The sequence below is a fragment of the Epinephelus fuscoguttatus genome, linkage group LG10 (genome assembly GCF_011397635.1).
Source record: "Epinephelus fuscoguttatus linkage group LG10, E.fuscoguttatus.final_Chr_v1".
Taxonomy (NCBI): Eukaryota; Metazoa; Chordata; class Actinopteri; order Perciformes; family Serranidae; genus Epinephelus; species Epinephelus fuscoguttatus.
The window spans coordinates 17,998,806-18,019,966 of NC_064761.1; the positions used below are offsets into that span (position 1 = coordinate 17,998,806).

Genomic DNA, 21,161 nt, shown 5'->3' on the forward strand with positions numbered 1-21,161 from the left:
AGAAACCAACTGGGGAAGAAGGGTGAGGAGTTCAACGAGGAAACATAAATATTTGATCGAGGCCAGATTGACAAGGGAACAAAGAGCATCGCCTCTGAAAACGTCCCTTTCCCACAGAGCAGAGAGGGGATCTAGGTCACTCTGACTCTCTCTAAAGACCGTATTTATAAGACATTGTGTTTGACGGCTAGAGCTGGACTCAAAATGTGATTTACTTGGAATAAATCAGAAATTAGACATCATCACTTCAATCTTCAGATAATACTTGTCTCGTGTAATATGGGTATTATGAACATGTGTAGTGTGTAATGTGGTGTGTGACGCCATTAAAATTGCCTGCAACCAAGTGCTTGATGTGTCTTTACTTGAAACACAATGGTGATATCGCGCCCTAACTGTTCGATGTATAAACAGGCATCTAACACATTTGTCTTTACAACTTTTGTTGTATGTTTTTGGCATTTTTGCCAGAGGACAGTGTAGAAATGGAGGACAGAGAGAAAAGGGTATGATATAAAATCAAAATTGAACCCAAGACGTTTCGACTAAATGTTAATATTGGGCTTACGGCCTGCTGCACTGCATCCTAGATGTAAAAAAAATAAATAATTAATTGATTAAAAAAAATTGAGATTTAAAGATAATCGACCCTCATTTCTAAGATTTGCTCTGTGGTCTAAATTCTAAATGGTCACACATAATTTCTTTTTTTTCATAATGAAATATATGTGACTTTCTAGCAGTATTGTGCAAGTTACTGAAAAGTATTAATTAGTTACAATAAGCAGAGTAAAATGGAAAAAATGGTGAGGTGTTTTCTTTTTAACCTAAACAGTAATTCAAATCCTGCAACCAGACTGCAACTCACAGCTATAGGCATTTTTGACCTTGATATCAAGGAGGGAAAATAATGTCCCTATTTCCTATATAGGGCAAGCTCAAATCCCCTAAACTGTCGGCCACTGAGTACAGCGACAGCGCTGATTGAATGATTCACAGCATATTTGCGTCACCGTAAGGCTGAGTGACTAGTGATGTGCTGATCAATCAGCAGGTCTAGCCGTGGCATTCTGAATAACTTAAAGTTATTAATTACTTACAGAAGGATTGCATGCAATAGTCCACTTCTCACCTTCTCTTCCCCTGCAGCTGTCTCCCATTCTCTCACTCAAACACACACACACACACACACACACCACTACGTGTGGCATTAGATCATAACTGGAAAAAAATCCAGGGAATTGGCTCTGTTTGCCTGCTATGATCAAAACAAAAGTAGGGAGCAACAAACCCACTTAAAATGCAATAAGTGTTATTGCATTATTTATTTGAAAAATGAATTAGTTACATTTCTAGTTGCTGCAAAAACTATTGGGATAACCAATTAATCCCAACAGTGCTCTCAAGCAAGTTGCAGCCTGTGTCTACTGCATACAAGTATGCACAGACGACACATAATTGCATATATAACACAACAAATAGTGCATTTAAAGAACAGACACACATAAATGGATGCAGCTGAAATGATATCTCCTCCAAAAAAAAAAAAAAAATCCTCATTGTCCTGCAGTACAAGTAAACATCCAAAGTCTCTGACCTTGCAGAGGTCGGAAGCCGGCTTAATTTAAAATGATCTTGGCTGTTATGTTGTGACCCAAGAGCCCAATGTTCACCTATCAAAGGCTCTGAGAAGCTATTTTTAAATTATTACTCAAGACTTGCCAAAGACTTGTCCGGCACACAGGGCCTCCGAGGCACCTGTCCTCACGTTAAAACTATTTCACTCTGTTAAATAGCATCTGCTGAAAACAACAATTTCTGTGTCTCGGGAGCAGAGTGATCCTGCAGCCAAGAACATGAATTTGCTGTGCCTCGAAGCCTGGCATAGCGCCGAGGCGGTGCCCTTTTTGTCCGTTTTCTTTACTGATACACTGGGACCACACAAGAATGCTCATCTGACTATTTTCCAATGCAGAAGTCTTTGAAGATGATATCCAGGATCTCCTCTGCCCCGACACGTCCAGTGATCCGGCCCAGGCTGGTGAGAGCCAGCCGGACACCCTCGGCTGCCAAAGCGAGGTCGATATCGCGGTAGCGCTGGTACTGAGCCAGGGCCGTAAAACACTGCTGCAGGTGGGCCCTGTGGCGGGCCTGGGTCAGGGTGGGAGCACCAGACAAAGGGTCTCCACACCTCAAGAGGAAGTTAGATAACAAAATGAATCAGATGGTCATTATTTTGTACTTTGGAAAGGGTGGAAAACATTTGCAGCACAATATTTTTGTTTCATTCTTTTATCTACAGTATAGAGAAGGATTTGAAAATCTCTGTGGTAGTGGTACCATCAGAAAAGACACTGCGGCAGACAGCAATGTGTGCCACAGCTACATCAGTCTGAACCAATCAACCTCAGAAAACTAGTTAATCTTTGGTATAAATTAGTTAAAACGAGCCTTAAAAACAAGGAAACTGCAAAACATCAGTGAAGGGTTATATAAAGATGTTTCTGGAAGCCTGTTATGATCAGTAACAGGTTAATTTATCAACGCTGACATAAATTTTGGTTCGTATAAATGCATCACAGAAGAATTCAATCTTTCTGGTACAACATTTAAATGAGACATGCAGTCTTTGCCCTGGGTCAACAAAACATGATATATTGTAGACACTCACAGAGTCTTGACACTGCTGTGCAGCACTGTGAGGAAGTCCTGCAGTCCGTCATTCGTGTGGCAAGAGATCAGACAAACTGGAGGGAGTCCAGAGACCCGCATCAGCTCCCCATTCAGCTTCAGCCTCTGCTCCTGAGGCAACAGGTCAGTTTTATTCAGCACCAGGAGAAACCTGTCTGCAGGAAATACTGTGGTAAGAACAGAAGGAAATGAAAATGTTGATCAGTCACTAATGAATTGACTATTACTCCCTCAGGCACTGAGATTTCTATTTGATCACTCTTGGTGGCTTAGGTTGCAGCATATACTCTCAGTCCTTGAATTACTCCCCAGCAGCTCAATAATACAGGATGGAGCTGTACGTGAGCAACTGGTGTCACAATAAATAAGCTGAGAAGCAAACAACTAAGCATTCTAATTTCTAGTTACATGTATAGATAATATCACTTTAAAAAGTTATTTAAAGGGGAAATTTTGCCACCTGAGACTGTAAGTGTACCATGCATATTAACTTTATTGTACTTAAAGGGATAGTACACACAAAAATGAAAATTCAGCCATTATCTACTCACCCTCATGCTGACGGAGGCTCTGGTGAAGTTTTAGAGTCCTCACATCCCTTGCGGAGATCGTGGGGGGAGCGGCTAGCAAACCTAATGGCTGACGGCGCCCCAGACTAACGTCCAAGAACACAAAACTGAAACCACAAAATATTGCCAACATGCTGATCCATAGTGATCCAAGTGTGCTGCAGCCCCAACATAAAAAGTTGTTTTGAAAAACGTCATATGAACTCTGTTTTTAGCCTCACTGTAGCCTGTGGCTCTGACTGCTTCTCTGTGCTCTGTGTTGACGTGTGCGTGCCTGCGCGAGACCAGCGAAAGCATGAGCTTTGCTTACCCGTGTTTATATCACGTGACACGTGCACTGCAGGGGGAGACAACGGTAACCACAGCAGCTAAAAGATAATTTGCACTATGGTCTTTTAGCAAAGGACAGCCCAACATGTCTGAAGACTTTGAACTTGAGGAGGAACAGCATTTCTTTGTTAAGCCGCATTTCTTTGAGCCCGAGTATACGGACGCGGAACTCAGGCTACTAGACGAAGCAGCCACCACAGCTCATGAGCCTAACCCTCAGCCAGCCGCAGAATACCGGAGTCAAGCACTGGAAACCTGGTGGTGTAGTTGTTTCAAATGCAAAGCAATGCCAACGGATGATGAAAGTCTTTGCTGCTCAGACTGGGAATTGGCGATGCCTGCACTTGAGAATCTGGACATCAGTACTAATGAGACTGCTGCTCTTCAGAGACCATGCATCACCGATCACCCTGAGTTTCCAGCACTACTGACCCGTGGTGTTCTGGAGACATTTTTTTTACTTCCCCAAGATCAACTGTAAGAAAAGGCAGAGGCCCGCAGGACCAGATGGCAGGCTTTCAGAGGAGTAAGTCATTCATTTCTACCGTAGTTCAGGCGGACAATGGCGTTGGTCTCGGATATGTGGTTACTGTTGTCTCTCCCTGCGGTGCACCTGCGGTCACGTGATGTAAACATGGGTAAGCAAAGCTTGTGCTTTTGCTGGTCTCGCGCAAGTGCACACGTGAGCGCGGAGCACAGAGAAGCAGTCAGAGCTACAGGCTACAGTGAGGCTAAAAACACAGTGACTGTGACTACAGTGAGTTCAAATGACGTTTTTCGTAACAACTTTTTATGTTGGGGCTGCAGGACACTTGGATCACTACGGATCAGCATGTTGGAGATATTTTGTGGTTTCAATTTTGTGTTCTTGGACGTTAGTCTGGGGCGCCGTCAGCCATTAGGTGTGCTAGCCGCTCCCCCCGCCGATCTCCGGAAGGGATGTGAGGGCTCTAAAACTTCACCAGAGCCTCCCTTGGCATGAGGGTGAGTAGTAGATAATGGCTGAATTTTCATTTTTGGGTGCACTATCCCTTTAAGATGCCAAAATATAACTGCAAGAGCCACTGACTGTCGAGGTGAAGCAGGAGCACATGAGGCTAAGATATCATACCTGTCTCAGGCTGCTCCTCTGTGGGCAGGACACTCCTGAGGTACCACTGAAGGAAGTCTGCAGCTTTCTGTGCATCAGAGGGGAGCTGAGAAGAGTCCACAACCACCAGGGTCAGATCTGCCTGTTGCACTCTGGAAAAAAGAAAGCAACCTCAGATAATATGATGAGATATGATAAGGAAAAAAAAAAGAAAAGAAAAAGACTTTTACTCATAAATTTACACTGTATATGAAATGGAACATATCCACAGACAGAAAATTGGTGTACTGATCAAAGCACAGACATTATTTCAGACTAGATATCTTAAATTCTTGTGTTATATTATGACACACCTATCCTTTCTCAGGCTGCATTATACTTACATTTTCTAAACTGATCCAACTGCCCTTGGAAAAGTAAATACTTCTACCTTTTTTTTCATCATCATACCACCACTACCTATGTTTGTGTGCTAGCGCTAACTGTGTGGCCCTGAGGTCAGTTGATTTGTTCGCCACTTTGGTCCACATTGAAATATCTCAAAAATGTTGGATGGATTGACATTTGTTACACACATTCATGCCCCTCGCATTTATCATACTTAAGTTGAGCCCAACAGAGCTATTCGACATGGAAAAGATGTCTATGGTGGCTGTTTAGAACCAATTGAGATTTTTGGGTGACTCGGATAATCTTACACTTCATAGTCTATTGCACTTTTATAATACTCAGCTCATGTGGCAGTCAAGTCCTTAGAAATGCTGTGTTATGTTTTCAGCAACTGCAGCAGTTCCAGGTTATACATCGGTGAGACACCCCTGAACAGATGCCTGGCTGTTTTGTTTCAGAAAATGTTACAGTGTGTCCCATAAATGCTGTGGGTGATGGCAGGGATATTTCTAATTAACTCATCTTAATGGTATTCACTTTAAACACTCCTGCACCTTTGTCCTGCTGTGTGGTTAGCAGCATCAGCGGATGCTTGTACTTACCGCGTCCTTCCTGTAGTGACCCAGGTCATGACCCCCTGACCTGTGCAGAAATTTCCCCCTAGAGCACAAACTGCCCACCCTTCCTACAGAGCCACCCGGTCACCCGAATAATTTAAACAAACTGTAAAGGAATCACAGTATGTCTGCTCTGAAGATGGTGTTTTTGTACTTGTATCTTCATTAGGATTTTCATTGATGTTTTGCATCCGATTTCCTGCAACATGTATCACCAAACAATTTTGAAGAGTCATCATTCTGTATTTTTTTTTTTTTTCATTTTCTTAAATGAGATAGATTTTTAACAGTATTCTCTCCCACTGAAAAGGTGCGGTGAATCGCTGTAAATCTGAAACTACCACAGATCTCACTGACACTGGTCACATGGAGTGATGTAACACCTAACTGTTGATGCTTCAGCTCCCTGCCAAGAACACGAGTACTTTGGGAAACAATTGACATTTGTTTTTGTTCTGTTTTTTTGGCTTGAAAGTTGTCATAATTTCTACAAAATATTTGCTGAAGTCATGGAAACTTTACTTTCACCTTCAAATCAATTACTAAACAATAGCAGGTGGGTTGTTACATGTCCTACAGCTTTCTAACACCATAAATAATGCAATAAATCATATTTGTGTCTGTGTACAAACGATGATGTAATAACATCTGTATGTGCCCATTCCTCTGGTTGTCTGTTTATATATGATAAAGCAGTGATGACGAGTGCTACAAGTACTGCTATTCATCTGGGGTGTAAACAGTGGAAGCAGCTGTCAGTGAATTGCCATATATGTCCATTCTCACATGAAGAACCTCTCAATAGTAAATACTCTAGAATAAGGAAAGGAGGCTCTTCATTACGCAACCTCCTGGGAGTGTTTGTCCCATGTATTTATAACTATGGCTCAGCAATAATATAAACTCTGGAGGTTACATAGACATTACAAAAACATGACATGATGTACAGGAGGGGGAAAAAAAGACTTATTTCTTCCTTTCTTTGTTTTCAAGGACGTATTAATTTGTTTTGTGTTTTATTATACACATGTGAACAGTCGCTGAGGCAGCAATCTATTTATTACACACGTGTACCACAGTCCTGTGGCTCTCGCCAGTGTTCCAAATACCAGCGTTAATTTTGTTTTTGATCTGTCTCTTTAAATCTTCAAAGCAGGAAACTGAGATAAAATGCTTTTTGGAATAGTCAAAATAAAAATTCTTCCTTCCCGTACCTTTCTCGAGCTCGGCGGACTCCTTCCCTTTCCACAACGTCTGGGCTCTCTCTGAGGCCGGCTGTGTCACTCAAGAGGACGGGGAATCCACCGATGTCCAGTGCTGTCTCTACTATGTCCCTGGTGGTGCCAGCAATGGGAGACACAATGGCTGCAGGTCTCTGGCCTGGGTATAAAAAGGTTAAAGGATAAAGTTGGCAATACTGTATTTTTTTCTTAGTGTCAGAAAATCCCAAGAAAAACAATGTGTTAGCCTGACTCTCCAAACCTTCTCACTCTGTCTGTGTCAGCCTCATGCCCATTCGTTTGTACAGAAAATTATCATCTCCATTTACGCTACAGTTGTCTCTCTCTGCCAACATTATTAAAACATAAGTAAACAGTGTAATGGTTGGGGACTATTTTCAGCTGCGGATTAGTATGTATCAGACTTTGGCTACGCACACAGTTGTTGTTAGTAGGATAAATTCATGGTTGTTTTTGGTTGTTTCATGGGAGTTGTTGACTGCAAGAAAAATATAGAATATCACTAGAATTATTTGTAAGACCCAAATGTCCATTCAGAATGGACCAGTGACCCACTTTTCGACTGCAACCCACCAGTTGGGAACCAATGCACTAAAATATATTTCTGAAGCCATACCTAGCGATACCTAGTTTTACTATTTGATTGAAGTTCTGAATTTGGAATTTCTCAATTATGGGATCAATAAAGGTGTATCTTATCTCTTATCTCTTATCTTAAGTTTGGTTTGCATTTGAGAGAGAGAAAGAGAGAGGGGTGGGTCTCTGTCTTGATGCACTTCTACACTCTTTGAGTCCATGGTGGCAGGCATATGAAAATGTGGATATACAATATGTGGTTCGAGCAACAGCTCTGGAGCCAGTGAAATCCTGCTGGATGACGTGTTTTGAGCTGAGAGATGAGCAGGGAGATCTGAGCGCTGGTAAGATGAAGGGAAGTTTACTGGACTTCATTTACAGAGTCTACCCACTTTGCACTGATATAAAGCTGGTTGAAAATCTGCAAACTATCCCTTTAAATTGTAAAATGAATCCCTCTAAAAGTAGTTTATTTCTTACCCCATGTCGTTTAATTGTTTTGCAAAAGTTGGTGTCATTATTATAAGAAAAAAAACCCATACTTTTTGGTTGTTACAAGAATATTAACATTTTAATATTGAACAATTTGGCTGCAAGTCTGCCACCCAGGATGATTCATGTGATCAAGACATAATCTGTAAAATGCTTCAAGCTTGTTTTTCCTACATCAAGCTGAATTTTTCTGTGATAATCAAATATTGGCCTACCCTATCAACCATTCGACACATCAGCTGCACTCTGGCAGCCTCAGCTATAGGCATATTTTGCCATTGTTTCTTTTTTCTTTGTTCAAGAACTTGTCTGACCACACCCACATTACCCACGTCACATGACGCTGCCAGCTCATCAATACTTGTCTGTGCTGGCTGGGTGTGAGCCTGAGCCAGAGGGAAGACTAATCAGAAGAGGAAATGATAACAGGATTTTATCTGAAGTTTGATAAATATGTCTATTATTCTGATAGGAAGCTGTGAGGAGACCCTGCCAAGCCCCCACTTTGGATAGTTTATATAGAGTGATTCTAACTGATTTAAGGATACGATATCCTAAACAAACATAACCACAGGCCATAAACAAGGGGTTCATTAGGTTGACACCAAACGTGGATAAACAACTGATTTACAGTGAGAAAACTGAAACGCTGCAATTTGCATTTCATGCATTTCAAACACTGATGTGTTTAAATGTATATGTAAATACATATTTCTTTATTAACATAGCTACACAATCAGTTGCAATTTAAAGCAGACTAGGAGTCTGATATCATCTGGCGGCCAGAATCTAATCGGAAGCAATCACATCTGTACGCGGAAGCCAAAATATTGTAATTCATGTGTGCCAAGAGCAGGATCTAGTCTGCGCGGATGGCGTGTTGTTGTGATTATTAGATTACATGAAGATATTATTATAATATCTACAACAATTTGGACGGATGCCTTTGACCTTTCACATGAAAATGTTGGCTCCCCTAACAGTAACTGGAGTTTCCACTAATGTGAAACAAAGGTGCAAAGAAAAATGGAAATTTGATCATCTACAACTCCATCTGCGGAGGGAGAGTTTGTCGTTTGATTGAAACTGAACCCCAGAACTCAGATATGAAGGTCACTTAATACGCCAGCCTCATATATCTCCTTTCATACTGCTTTATTCTGTGCATGGAACACAGTATTTGCATTTTAATGAATAACACACATTTCACAAAATGTTTTGAGTCCATGCTGCTTATAGTGTGACAGATGTTGCCTTCATCCCCTCCCAAAACATGGCAGACAGCAGTATGATTCAAAAGTAAAGTCTGTATTTTACAGATAGGAAGCCATATTTAATGTTAATCCCTTCACGGCGTGTGTGTGTGTGTGTGTGTGTGTGTGTGTGTGCACTGTTTTTTTGGTTCTCTTACAGAGTGTGTTGAGGAGGCTACTTTTCCCTGCATTGGTGGCTCCTGCGATGACCACCTGGACTCCGCTGCGTAGCCGCTCGCCCCTCCTCTCATCCTTCAGGTGGCTCTCCATCTCAGCCTGCAGATCACACACTGATCTGTCCACTGCGGGGGTGTAAGAGGGAGATAACGACAGAGAAGGGAACAGGAAGTGACGAAGGTTTCATATTCAACTTCACTTTCTTGGCCTTGTGACGGGAATTTGTGTCCTTTGAAGGATAAGAAAGCCTGTCTGGTGTCTGACACCGTCTGTCTGGACGAAAAATGGGTCATGGAACTGTCTCTTTCCGCAAGTGACTAAAGCGGAAAAATGCGTTTGACAACACAATGAATCAACAATACTTACTTTCTATATAGCGGAAAACACGTAAACTTGAGAATCTTGATTTACTCAATAAATGAATTCATCCAACTTGGGATGAATTGAGATAAGACATAAGAAAACTTCAGATATAACATAAAACATGGACAATGGAGAGTATTTATGCCACGTTTTCTATTTTTGGAAATGAGTCTATTATTATTTGCCACTCTGAGGCGTGAGCCTGCATTCCGTGCCACCCAAAATAAACAACAGTTCCCAGATGTTATTGTGTCGAAACTTCACAACATCTGAGGCTTCTGAACAGCTCTGCCAGTGCCAGACAGCAGGCGACAGACTCAGGGGGGGCATCCCTCACACACAAACACACACACACTGAGACTCACATACACTGCGAGCATGGGAAACCTGGGCACAGAGAGAACAGTTGGACTGTACGATGCTGCTGACAGCACTATTCCTGTGAGGGACGTGTCAGGTTGGCTTTGAAGGCAAGACGAATGCCTCTACTGTCCCCCCTGGCCTTCTCTCCACACTTCCTAAAAGGAAATTGTCTTTAAGCAGTTTGTCTATGGCTGCTCACCACAGCGCAGCAAACACACACACATGGTGGCAAGCTGAAGATCCAAACAGGAAAGCAAGCTGGACGCCTCTCTCTTCAGAGAGAAACTGAGCCCTCTGAAAACCCAAGGGATGACTGTCCTGTTATTTTTCTCTGGTAAAAAGGAGGACAAAGTGTACACATACCTTGGTTTAAGACCCCGTCCTCGATGAGCTCATCCTCACTGAAGTCTATGAAGGCCTCAACATGAGCCAGACACTGTGAGACACACAAAGCAGAGAGGAGAGAAGGGAAGAGGCTGAAATGAGTATGTGAAATTTACACCTTGGAACCCTTGAAAACATCAATAATTGAGGGTCTTGAAAATTAAGCTCATTTTTTCAATATTTTTATATTTTATTTGCATGTTGCAGTGTTGAAATGTGGGCAGCCAGCACAGAAAATGTGAGTAAAGGTAAACAGGCCGCCAATGCACTGTGCAGTTTCTGTGCTGGTGCCGCAGCTGCTAACATGAACATATTACCACCTGTGATACCTGTGTACAGCATGCTGTATTTATCCAAAGGATTATAAAGTGTTGAAACAATTTATAAATAAAATACTGCAAATACTACTGACTACACCCTCGCCCTTTTAGTCAGAGGAAATTGGAAATTATCTTTGTGTGGTATCTGAAACTATTTAGAATACAGAGGGGGACAATCTACAGCATTTCTACCATAGCACTGATCAGTATCTTGATTGACACGCCGAACATAAACACAATAGTTGTATAGCCACACAAAAACAGGAAGTGTCAGATTCCCATACTTTAATGCATTCACAGAAGTGGGAAGCCCACTGTAAAAAAAAAACTGCATTGTTTGGGTGTCAGCTGAGGGTTTGACCCCTCACATCATACAGATGGTATACTTCTGATGAACGGGATTCCCAGAAGTCTAAAATAAAGGCACGTACGAGGAAACTCCTGAGAAAGCAGCCGACAAGCGGCTTAGCAGAGTTTCTCAGGGGAGATCACCTGGACCGATCTAGTGCCAAAGTGCAGAAAGATAATTGGCCTATATTCTTCAAAACAGCAGAGGAGGATTTGGCCTGCGTCCATTGAGTGGAACTGTTCATCTGCGGTCAGTGACCTGTGCTCTGAACCGCCACAACAACACTTGAAAGGAAAACAATGTAAAGGAGACAGACATGTGCTACCATTTCAGGGTAGTAAGGTTATTTGGAAGTCTTATTAATGGATGTGAAACTACAACAACATGTTGTGAGTCAGGTATCTTTCGCAAACAACTTATATGCAGAAAGTTAACACAAAATATAGACAGGGCTTTGGATGACTGCAAAGCAAAAAACACTGCTGTTCTCTCCCCCACCAAAGTTCAAGTTCAGTTCAGTTGTACATTCAATTTGTTGCTGGTTCAAACTGTCAGGTTCAGTTCAGCAAAAAAACTATCCACACAGCTCTGCATGTTAGGTCAATAGCTCAGCAGCTACTCAATTAAGGCTGATTCACAAGATTATTGTTATTTCTGTGGCTGTCATGGTCATTTTAATATTCTAAGGAACTATCGTACTGTGTATAACAGCTGAACTGAGAAAGTGCTCTAAGTCACCAGTGGGGAGTTCATCTGATAAAAGCTGCTGAGCCATCAGTGACAATGGGGATTCAGTGTCATCAGTTCAGTTTAAATATTTGTTAAAGATTTGTTCAATCATGTGCTGAACACCTCTATCCACGTGTCCTGGTGTGATCATTCAAATAATATGACACAAGCTGTATGGAGAGTTCAGCATCACCAAGGTCACATGAAGTTTACAGTTGCATTCATTCTTCCTCATACTCTAATTTCTCTTCATATAAAGACTAACTTAACTTTCTGACCTTTATCTTTATGTGCAGTACTGAGTCCAGGATACTGTATAGATAAGAAAACAATGCTGTTGAACGGAGTATATCAGCGTCATATTGTGTGCCTGTCTTAAGACATATGCAGCTGTGCTTGGTAATTCATCTTTAATCACTCCAACACAATACAACGCCAGATGTGCGGAGATGGAAAACACATTAAATGGCTGTCAGTTGAGTGACAATGGAACAACCGCCTTACACATTACAATAAAAAAGGAGCTTCTTAAAAAACATCTTCTTCTTAGAAAGTCAAAAATAGAGATGAGCCTTGAACACTTAATGGTGGCTTTCCTCAGGAAAGTCCAAATTAACAGCTCAGTGAGCTGACTCAGTTCTGCTGCCAAGCACTTGTTTGTATTCTCAAAGCTTTTCTACAGAGAGGAGATGTTGTGGTTACAGACCAGATCCCCTCAGCCACTTCACTCATTACATAACAGTAATAACAGCAATGGCATAGGAAGTGTCTTGACAAATTAAGAAATTTGATCCCTCCATAGATCTGTCAACCGGATGTTATGGTCACAGAAAAAGTTGCTCTCTAGAATTTACTATTTCCGAAGTCCACTGGACAGGGATTTTATTGTACAGTGAAACTTTAATAAACAGCCTGGGCTTTTATTTGCTTCAATCACTAAACTCAGCTGGCATATATCTGGGACAGGCATCAACATATAATACGAGAGAGTCACAATGCTCATTTTACAGCAGCAACACAAGACCTCTCTTTATTCTCTTAAAACAATATTTCACAGCCTGGATTCATTTTTATGGAAAACGATTTGATTCTGTTGATCTGTGGACCCTTACAGACCAAAGGTGTATTAATGATTGAGAAATGGAAAAATATTCAGACTTTAAGACTGCTTCAGAGGTAGGGAGTCACCACCTTTGGCCTTCCTCCGTAAATCTGAATGAATTATACTTTTATGTCTCATGAAGATGATTGAATGATTGAACTGAGAAGAGTCTAACTAAGCTAATCATGTGTAGCATGTCTGTGTTGACAAACATTTAAACTAGGGCTGTCAAACACTCTTTTTAATCGCAGGTTTAAAATTCCATAATTTTGCATTTCAAAACAGTTTCAAAGTCCATTTTAACTAGGTAGAGCAATTCTTACCAGTGTTTTGATTGGAAATCAAGTGAAGGCAAAGAAATTTACTTTATGATCTTGACTTTACAGTTATGTCTTTAAATCAGTGCTGCACTGCTACAACAGAGTGGTGGAAAAGACAAAATAGTAGCACACAATTAGCCTTGGAGACCCTCATACTGTAGACCTATTTTGGGGGGGCAGGGGATCTTTTGGGAGAGATAGCAGGACAGTATGCTACATAGAAGTGATATGCAGTAGTAGCTGGAAACCTGAAGATTAATTTGAGATGCAGGTCAACACTGATCGTCAAGTTTTTCTAGTCATAAATCAATAAGAAACACTGCAGGCAAAAATGTGCATAGTTTGCACCCAAGACAGTATGGGACTAACATAAAGTGGACATGTCTCTAAGTGGGTGGCCTATGACGCTACCTTAAGCACTTCTATAAAAATAAAACTGCTCTGCAGCATCAATGGCAACCAGACTCAGTGTCTAATTAAGACCAGCGTTTATGTGTCAAAATATGGAGCCACACCCCATCAGTAAAAGGGACCTGACGTTTAATTAAGACCCTGCTTTTAATTGAAGTTTAACATCCATCCATCCTTTTTCGTAACCGCTTATCCTCTTGAGGGTTGCTGTAATGTTTTCCTATCTGGAGCCTATCCCAGCTGACATAAGGTGAGAGGCAGGGTACACCCCGGACAGGTTGCTATTGCAGGGCTAACACATAAGACACAAACAACCATTCACACCTACGGCCAATTTAGGGTCACCAATTAACCTGCATGTCTTTGGACTGTGGGAGGAAGCCAGAGTACCCGGAGAAAACCCACACTGACACGGGGAGAACATGCAAACTCTGCACAGAAGGGCTCCCTCCTGGGATTGAACCAGAAACCCTCTTTCTGTGATTTATCAATGTGTTATAACTCCAGGGAGGGTTGCTTGTCCGTGAAGTAAAATTAAATCCAATCTTGTCTGTTTCATTTAAATTGTTATCCGTTTTTTCTCTCTGTTTTTCTCCAATCTTGGTTACAGTGAAGATAAACATACACATATCACATGGACTAGTATTTTGATTCTCAGTATTGTACTACACGTGCTGCGCTAACATGAAAACAGGAAGCCTCGTATTCTCATAAATTAATCGTCCAATGGTGTGTTGGAAATTCAGCTGTGGAAATACAAGAGGAAAAAAAAAGAAAGCATTGTTTGAGTGTGAAACTGCTGAGGCCTGACCTGCAGCACAGTACACACAGGTTCTTTCCAAGATGCAGTTTCGGAGAAATGTCAGACATGAACATGGACAAAGTCTCTCCAGGGAGAAATCCAGGAGGTTGGCTTGTTTCTGCTGTCAAGCCAACTCAGAACTGGACAGAACAGAGTTTAAGCCCTCTCTGTTTACCTCTGGTTGGATGTGAATCACTATGAAGTCCAAAAAGGTGAAAATAAAAAACACCCACAGCTGACTGAGAACAAAACAAAAAAGCAGGCACAATGTCTGAGAAACAGACATGAATAACCTTCCGACAGGCAAACTGATCAGTGTGTAGAAACTGGAGGATCATTACACACACAGGATTCTGCAGTACAGATACATTCAATGAAATACTTGAATTTTTGTAGGCAGCAAAAAGTCAGCTTCACAACTTGCAGCACCAGAGACCAAGATGAATCCAAAAAATGAGAGAAGTCCGGCCTGAGTGATACACCTTCAGTTCCTGCCACACACACTACACCTACACCTTCAAGCCCAGAGCCCAAACATCTGTTTGTACATCACCATGCATTCCCTATCATGGCTAAACCTGTCTACACTACTAGTATCTCTACCAGAGGTCAACCTACCCGTTTCAGTCTGTGGCTCCAGTCCTGATAAAGGCGTCCCAGCTCTCCTGACATCTGCCTGAGAGCCTGTCTCCTCTGAGCCTCTGTCTCAGCATGGATCAGATCCCCGAGCCCTTCCACCTGCAAGGGGGTATTACAATACTTATGATTACAATATATCTTTTATTCATCCATTTTATGCACTAATTTTTTTATTCTGGAATACAGAACAGATTGTACGGTTTTATAAACATGTGGTGCTGCGTGTAAGATTTGCAATATTGCCTCCGTCTCCTGAAATAAGACATTGTTTCTGTTCTTAGTGCTGCAGCTGTGATGTCCAAGAAAACTTCCTCTCAGGGACATCTTATCTTCTTGTCACTGATTACTAGGATAAAATATTTTTTACCAAAGGAAGCATTTTTGCTCCTTGATGGAACTTTATGAGGCATTTTGAGGTGGCAGTAGCTCAGTCCATAGGGACTTGGGTTGGGAACTGGAGGGTCACCAGTTAGAGTACCTGTCCGGACCAAAATATGGAGTGTGGACTGGTGGCTGGAGAGGGGCCAGTTCACCTCCTGGGCACTGCCGAGGTGCCCTTGAGCAAGGCACCGAACCCCCCAACCGCTCGGGGCGCCTGACCAAAGGGCAGCCCCCTCACTCTGACATCTCTCCACTTTGTGCATGTATAAGTCCTGTTTGTGCATGTGTGCGTCTTTCGGACCTATGTGTAATTGACAATGAAGAGTGAAAACATTGAATTTCCCCTCAGGGGGATTAATAAAGTAAATAAACTTAAATAAACTTAATCATTTTCAGGAGAAACTGTACTGAATTGAGAAAACATATTTGCATATCAGAATATGCAAAACAGCCCCCTATTAGTGCTTAAAAGGACAGTTCACCCCAAAACAAAAATGCACATTTTCCCTCTTACCTGTAGTGCTTTTAATCAGTCTAGATTGTTTTGGTGTGAGTTGCCTTGTGTTGGAGACATCAGCCATAGAGTTGACTGCCTTCTCTTGCATATAGTGGAACTATGGCACTCAGCTTGTGGTGCTCAAAGCGCAAAATTAATACATTTGAAAAACTCAACAGCAATGTCTCTTTCTAGGAATCCTGACCCGGTGACTCAAGATAATCCACAGGCCTCGTTGTGAGCAGTTCCATGTAGGAATAATAATTAAACTCACCGCACAGAAGTAAGCATGCATCTACTGCTAGCTCACCTAGCACCACTGAGCTAGCTAATGTTACAGCTGTTACAGCCCAGCCAAGGAGGCGGCCTATAATGTTTGCAATGTGTGGTGTCATAAACAGGAGCCTCTCGTCCATGAGTAGATGCACACTTCCTTCTGTGTGGTGACATGGTTGGCAGATGCAGTTCAGTTAAAAAAAAAAATCCTACATGAAACTGATCACAACAAGGTCTGTGGATTATCTTGAGTAACCAGGTCATGATTTCTGGAAAGAGACACTGCTGTCAAGTTTTTCCAAATATATTTCTGGCGCTTTCAAAACCACAAGCCAACTACAGTCTGGTTCAACTACATTCAAGACAGGACAGACATCTCTGCGACTGATATCTCCAACACTCGGTGACTCAAACCAAAACAATGTAAACTGATTAATAGCTCCACAGATAAGAGGAAAAGTATGCTTCCTTGATTTGGGGGTGAACTGTCTCCACAAGACAGCATACTTGGCTGCTTTTTGAAAACAAAAAAATCACCATCTACAGAAGCCAAATAGCTTTTTTCATACATAAATATTTGATGGGCCAATGAAAAAAGTGTTCAAAGGGCAAAATCTGTTTAGGAGAAAATTTTCACTGTTGACATTTCATGAACGTGAAATCCCTGTTCATTTCTGACCCTGTTTATTCCACACTTATTCTGTAAAACTGCTCTGAGAGGCTCTTGATATGCTAGTCTGCACCAATCTGTCTCATTGTGTTTTTACATGCTCTTCTTGACCCACCTCTGTTAAACCCAGTTTTCCTGCTTGAAAGGCCCTCCGCGTGAACTCTCCAGCTTCAGCAGGCCTCATGCCAGGCACGCTTCCTGAGAAACACACACACGCACACACACACACACGATGAAATACGTGGGGCACGAGGTGGACATGCATCATGCTCACATCACAAACAGAATCAAATGGAGGGTCAGTGTCTCAATCAGGGTTTACTTGGAATGAAAACAGGCACAACTGTGTGGGTTAAAGAGGTTACATTTTCATTGTTTTCCAAACCATTTTTCAAATCTCATCAGGAGACAACTGGGAGCACAAATCATTTGGTAGATGTAGGTCATGATCTATTAACTGGGGCAAAATATTCCATTTTAAACTCTACCAGCTGGTTATCATCTTACCAACACTGCCACTACCTTTTATTTAGTTTTAAAAATAAGAATTATTCAGAATCCCCGTGAACAACAGTGTAATGTTTTCCTATCTAATTATTCCTGATTAACCTTACATTGCCTGGTGACAAGCCTTTATTGACATTTCTAATTTATACAACATTGCCCCCCAGCAGGCCGGTAGGAGAACTGCAGCACAATATTACATGTCAGTCACAGAGGGATTGCCACGCTTGCCAAAACACATATTATAAGTATCTTAGAAATAGGAATGCATGTGTCAGTTCTCACTTTTAAGTCACAGTGATGGACAGTCACATGACTCAACCAGTTACTGCGTTTAGAATACTTATGCAGGCTTAAAGTTTGGGAAGTCAAGGCTGGGAAGACACACAAACCATAAATAACCTGCAAAGTGATGGTGCATCACATGACACTACATGTGTGTTAGACTGCATTATATGACGCTGTATAACATTCTATCATCTGTATGTTACCTAAGGCCTGTAAGACAGCAGTAATGACAGCAGGGCCGCCGTGGATGTGGAACTCCACGCTGTCCTCTCCTGTGAAACTGTGAGGAGCTGAAAACATGAACACGTGAGACACAACAACACGGTGTGAACAACTTTAAGTCATTTAAATATGCAAGGAACAGCATGTTTAGGAATACCTTCATTAAAATTCAGATATTCACAAGGTTCAATACTGTGATAAGATAAAGCCGACCAGCTCTGACTTGTCAGTTAGTGACTTTCAAATGGCAGCCAGAGCAAATTGTTTAAAACATTTTGAACATGACAGATTGGACTTGAAATCAGCATTTAGCAACTAAGCTGGTGTGTCATCACTGTACACCAAAAGATACAACAAGACAGGCAGACAACCTTTTTTGGCAGAAGAGTTTTTGCATATTTTAGCCCATTTACTACAACTAAAGCACGGTTTATACTACTGTTAAATCTAGAGTGTATAAAATTCAACTTACACTTGAAACTTGCTTGAGACAGGTAATGTTGAACATTTATGTTAACACATGAATACCTGATGCAAGACGAATTCTGATGAGATAAAATGTACTGTGTGCAGACTTATTTGTTTTTTACTTGTCCAAGGGAACAGACCTGGAAACCAGAGCACAAGTCCGCGGTCCAGCACTTCTTTGGATTGGGGGTCTGTGATGCTGCGTAACAGGGCGGTGCGTGGAGGGGGCAGGCTGCGTGTGAGCCCGGCCATACACCTCAGAGCCGTGGCTGAGGCTGGTCCACTGGCTCGTATCACAGCCACCCCACATCTGCCATGGCCCGATGACAGCGCAAAGATGGTCTCAGCATCAACCAGTGGGACTCCATCACAGGTGGACAGGAATCTGCGTGGTGGAGTTCCTCTGCTGGAGATACATAAAAAATAAGACACAACTTCTGATTAGGAAAAATGGAGTCATTAAGTATCTAATATGCATTTTTGTTGTCTAAACAAATATGCTACATTCTATTATATGAAGAAATACACTGCTCTGTATATTGCAGAGCCCCAGAACTTACAAAAGGTTATAAAAGGTTGTCAGACAAGAAAAGTATAACTGAAAATTTGGGAGACAAATGATTCAAGACCAAAAAAAAAAAAAAATATGAAAAACTAAGGAGCTGAAATATAAAATGAGCTAGTAAAGTATAAACAGAAGAGTAAATAAATTAGGTTTAGATGTAGACTATTTAATAAAGTGGTGAAGAAAAAATACAAACTTTGCTTTCATTTACCAACTGATGTAAGGATAATGGAAAGTATTAAGCTCTGTATTTCTTTTCAGTATTTATTGATGTGTTTAGTTATATTTTTGACTCGTCCGATAATCTTTTATGGCCTTTTGGTTTTTGCCTTTATGGGAGGCTCCACAGTTTGTACTGCAACATAAATATATCCTTTCAAAAACAATTTAAATAACAAGATTTCAGGAAAAGACACAAGAATGATAGTTTCTGCATTAGTGGGCAAAATACAGAAATAGATGGTAATCTTTGGTAACAGACCTTGTCCTAAGTGAGTGGACAGCAGCTCTCCTTATCCCACGATAAACCAATGAAAGCATCACTGGAAAACACCAAACGTTTCATGTGCTGTTTCTGGCGTGGCTGATTTTACAGACTGACATAGCAAAAGCGGCTCTGTCCTTAACAAGACCATTATGTTTACCGTTTCGACTGTTAGCTAATGTCGTAGTAACTAATGAATGTGACGTTGGCTGGTAAATGAAGACCATTTATTAACCGTAGAAAAACTTAATTCTGTGAGAGTTTCATTGACAACATCCAGTGTTCCTCTACCGTTTACATTTACCACGGTGAGGCTGTTGCTGGCTTTGTTGATTCTGATTGGTCGATGTGTTCCACAGAGCAGCAGGTTCCTGAATCCTATTTGTTGAGGACCTGCCAATCCGCTAGTAGTCCCGCCTACCGTGCGTCGGTAAATGCAGTCCGTGTAACTACAGTTGCTCCACGATACATCGCTGACCGTCCGACTGTTATGTATTGATCATAGACTGTACAGATACTGATCTATTCGGCCTGAAACGATAAGTGAATTGATCAGGTAGTGAGAGGCAGAAAATCAATGAATTAATCAGCAACTTGCTCGATAATCTATCATTTTTAATTGTAATCATACATTTAGGTTATTTTTTCAAGTAAAAATGCCATAGGATTTTTTTTGTTTATTTTTGTTTTTGTATATTTTTATTAATTTCTCATGATAATAATCAAATATACATTTCGGTTTTATCATTGCTGTCACTTCGTTCTTATTTATTGCTTTACCTAGCTACAAAAAAAGATTTGCATAATAACACATCATATATCTAACTGCTGAAAGATGTATTGTATATATGTTCCATGTTGCATGTTATCTGTCTTTCTTATTAATTCATTTGTCTTCCATGGGAAGATGCAGATAAATTGGGGTGCAAAATTCATTATTATCAGCCTGTTTGTTCCTCAACATAGTTGTAGATCTCTTCATTTTATTATCTTGTTGTAAAGAATTAGATGGGTGGCATGTGACAGATCATGGAAAGTGACTCTCTCTGGGGAAACAGATGGTAGTATCGGTGTGCTTTCTGAAACTGGCAAATGAAAGACAGGCCCATTTGGATCAAAGAAGCATCAGAAGGAGGACAAAAAAAAAACACTTGTCGATCTCACACAGCAAAGTGTTAATTTTGATGAAATTGTTATTTTTAAGTTTGAGCTGTTTTTGTGATTTAAGCTAATCTTCAGGTGTTTCTGACATTTTGTCCATCCTGAACAGAAAACATGTGGCCTACATAAATCATGCATATATGATGGAATAAAACACAGAGGAAAAGCTATATGTGCACTGGTGTGTGTGTGTGTGTGTGTGTGTGTGTGTGTGTGTGTGTGTGTGTGTGTCCCACTGCAGCTCCTTGCAGCTGTCAGCCCAGAGGGTGGTGAGTAAGCAGAATTTCTGCTCAAAGACGAGGTACTTCTGAGCTGTGAGCCATACGAGGGGGAGGGCTGCCTGCCTGCCTGCACGGCTGTACGGTGACACACGGCATCCAGGAGGGCTGGCCAAGGAGATAGATTGTGTACACACCGAAGAGGCATGGCCTGAGGCCC

General features: G+C 41.4%; 1 protein-coding gene across 3 annotated transcripts; it reads right to left on the reverse strand.

Annotated features, from left to right (window-relative positions):
• Positions 1-1,157: 1,157 nt before the first annotated feature.
• Positions 1,158-19,861, reverse strand: gtpbp3 (GTP binding protein 3, mitochondrial). Of its 3 annotated transcripts, none has more exons than XM_049587692.1 (11): positions 19,560-19,861; positions 18,654-18,916; positions 18,027-18,113; positions 17,147-17,229; positions 15,188-15,307; positions 10,516-10,588; positions 9,408-9,551; positions 6,902-7,067; positions 4,702-4,832; positions 2,672-2,858; positions 1,158-2,191 (listed from the first exon to the last, which is right to left on the reverse strand). In XM_049587692.1, exons 1-11 carry the CDS (start codon positions 19,616-19,618, stop codon positions 1,960-1,962), a joined length of 1,545 nt encoding a protein of 514 aa, XP_049443649.1. In that variant the 5' UTR covers positions 19,619-19,861; the 3' UTR covers positions 1,158-1,959. The 3 variants fall into 3 exon arrangements, with proteins under 3 accessions (XP_049443649.1, XP_049443650.1, XP_049443648.1); XM_049587693.1 differs by having other exon boundaries at positions 2,672-2,846; positions 18,654-18,919; XM_049587691.1 differs by having other exon boundaries at positions 18,654-18,919.
• Between the last annotated feature and the right edge of the window lie 1,300 nt (positions 19,862-21,161).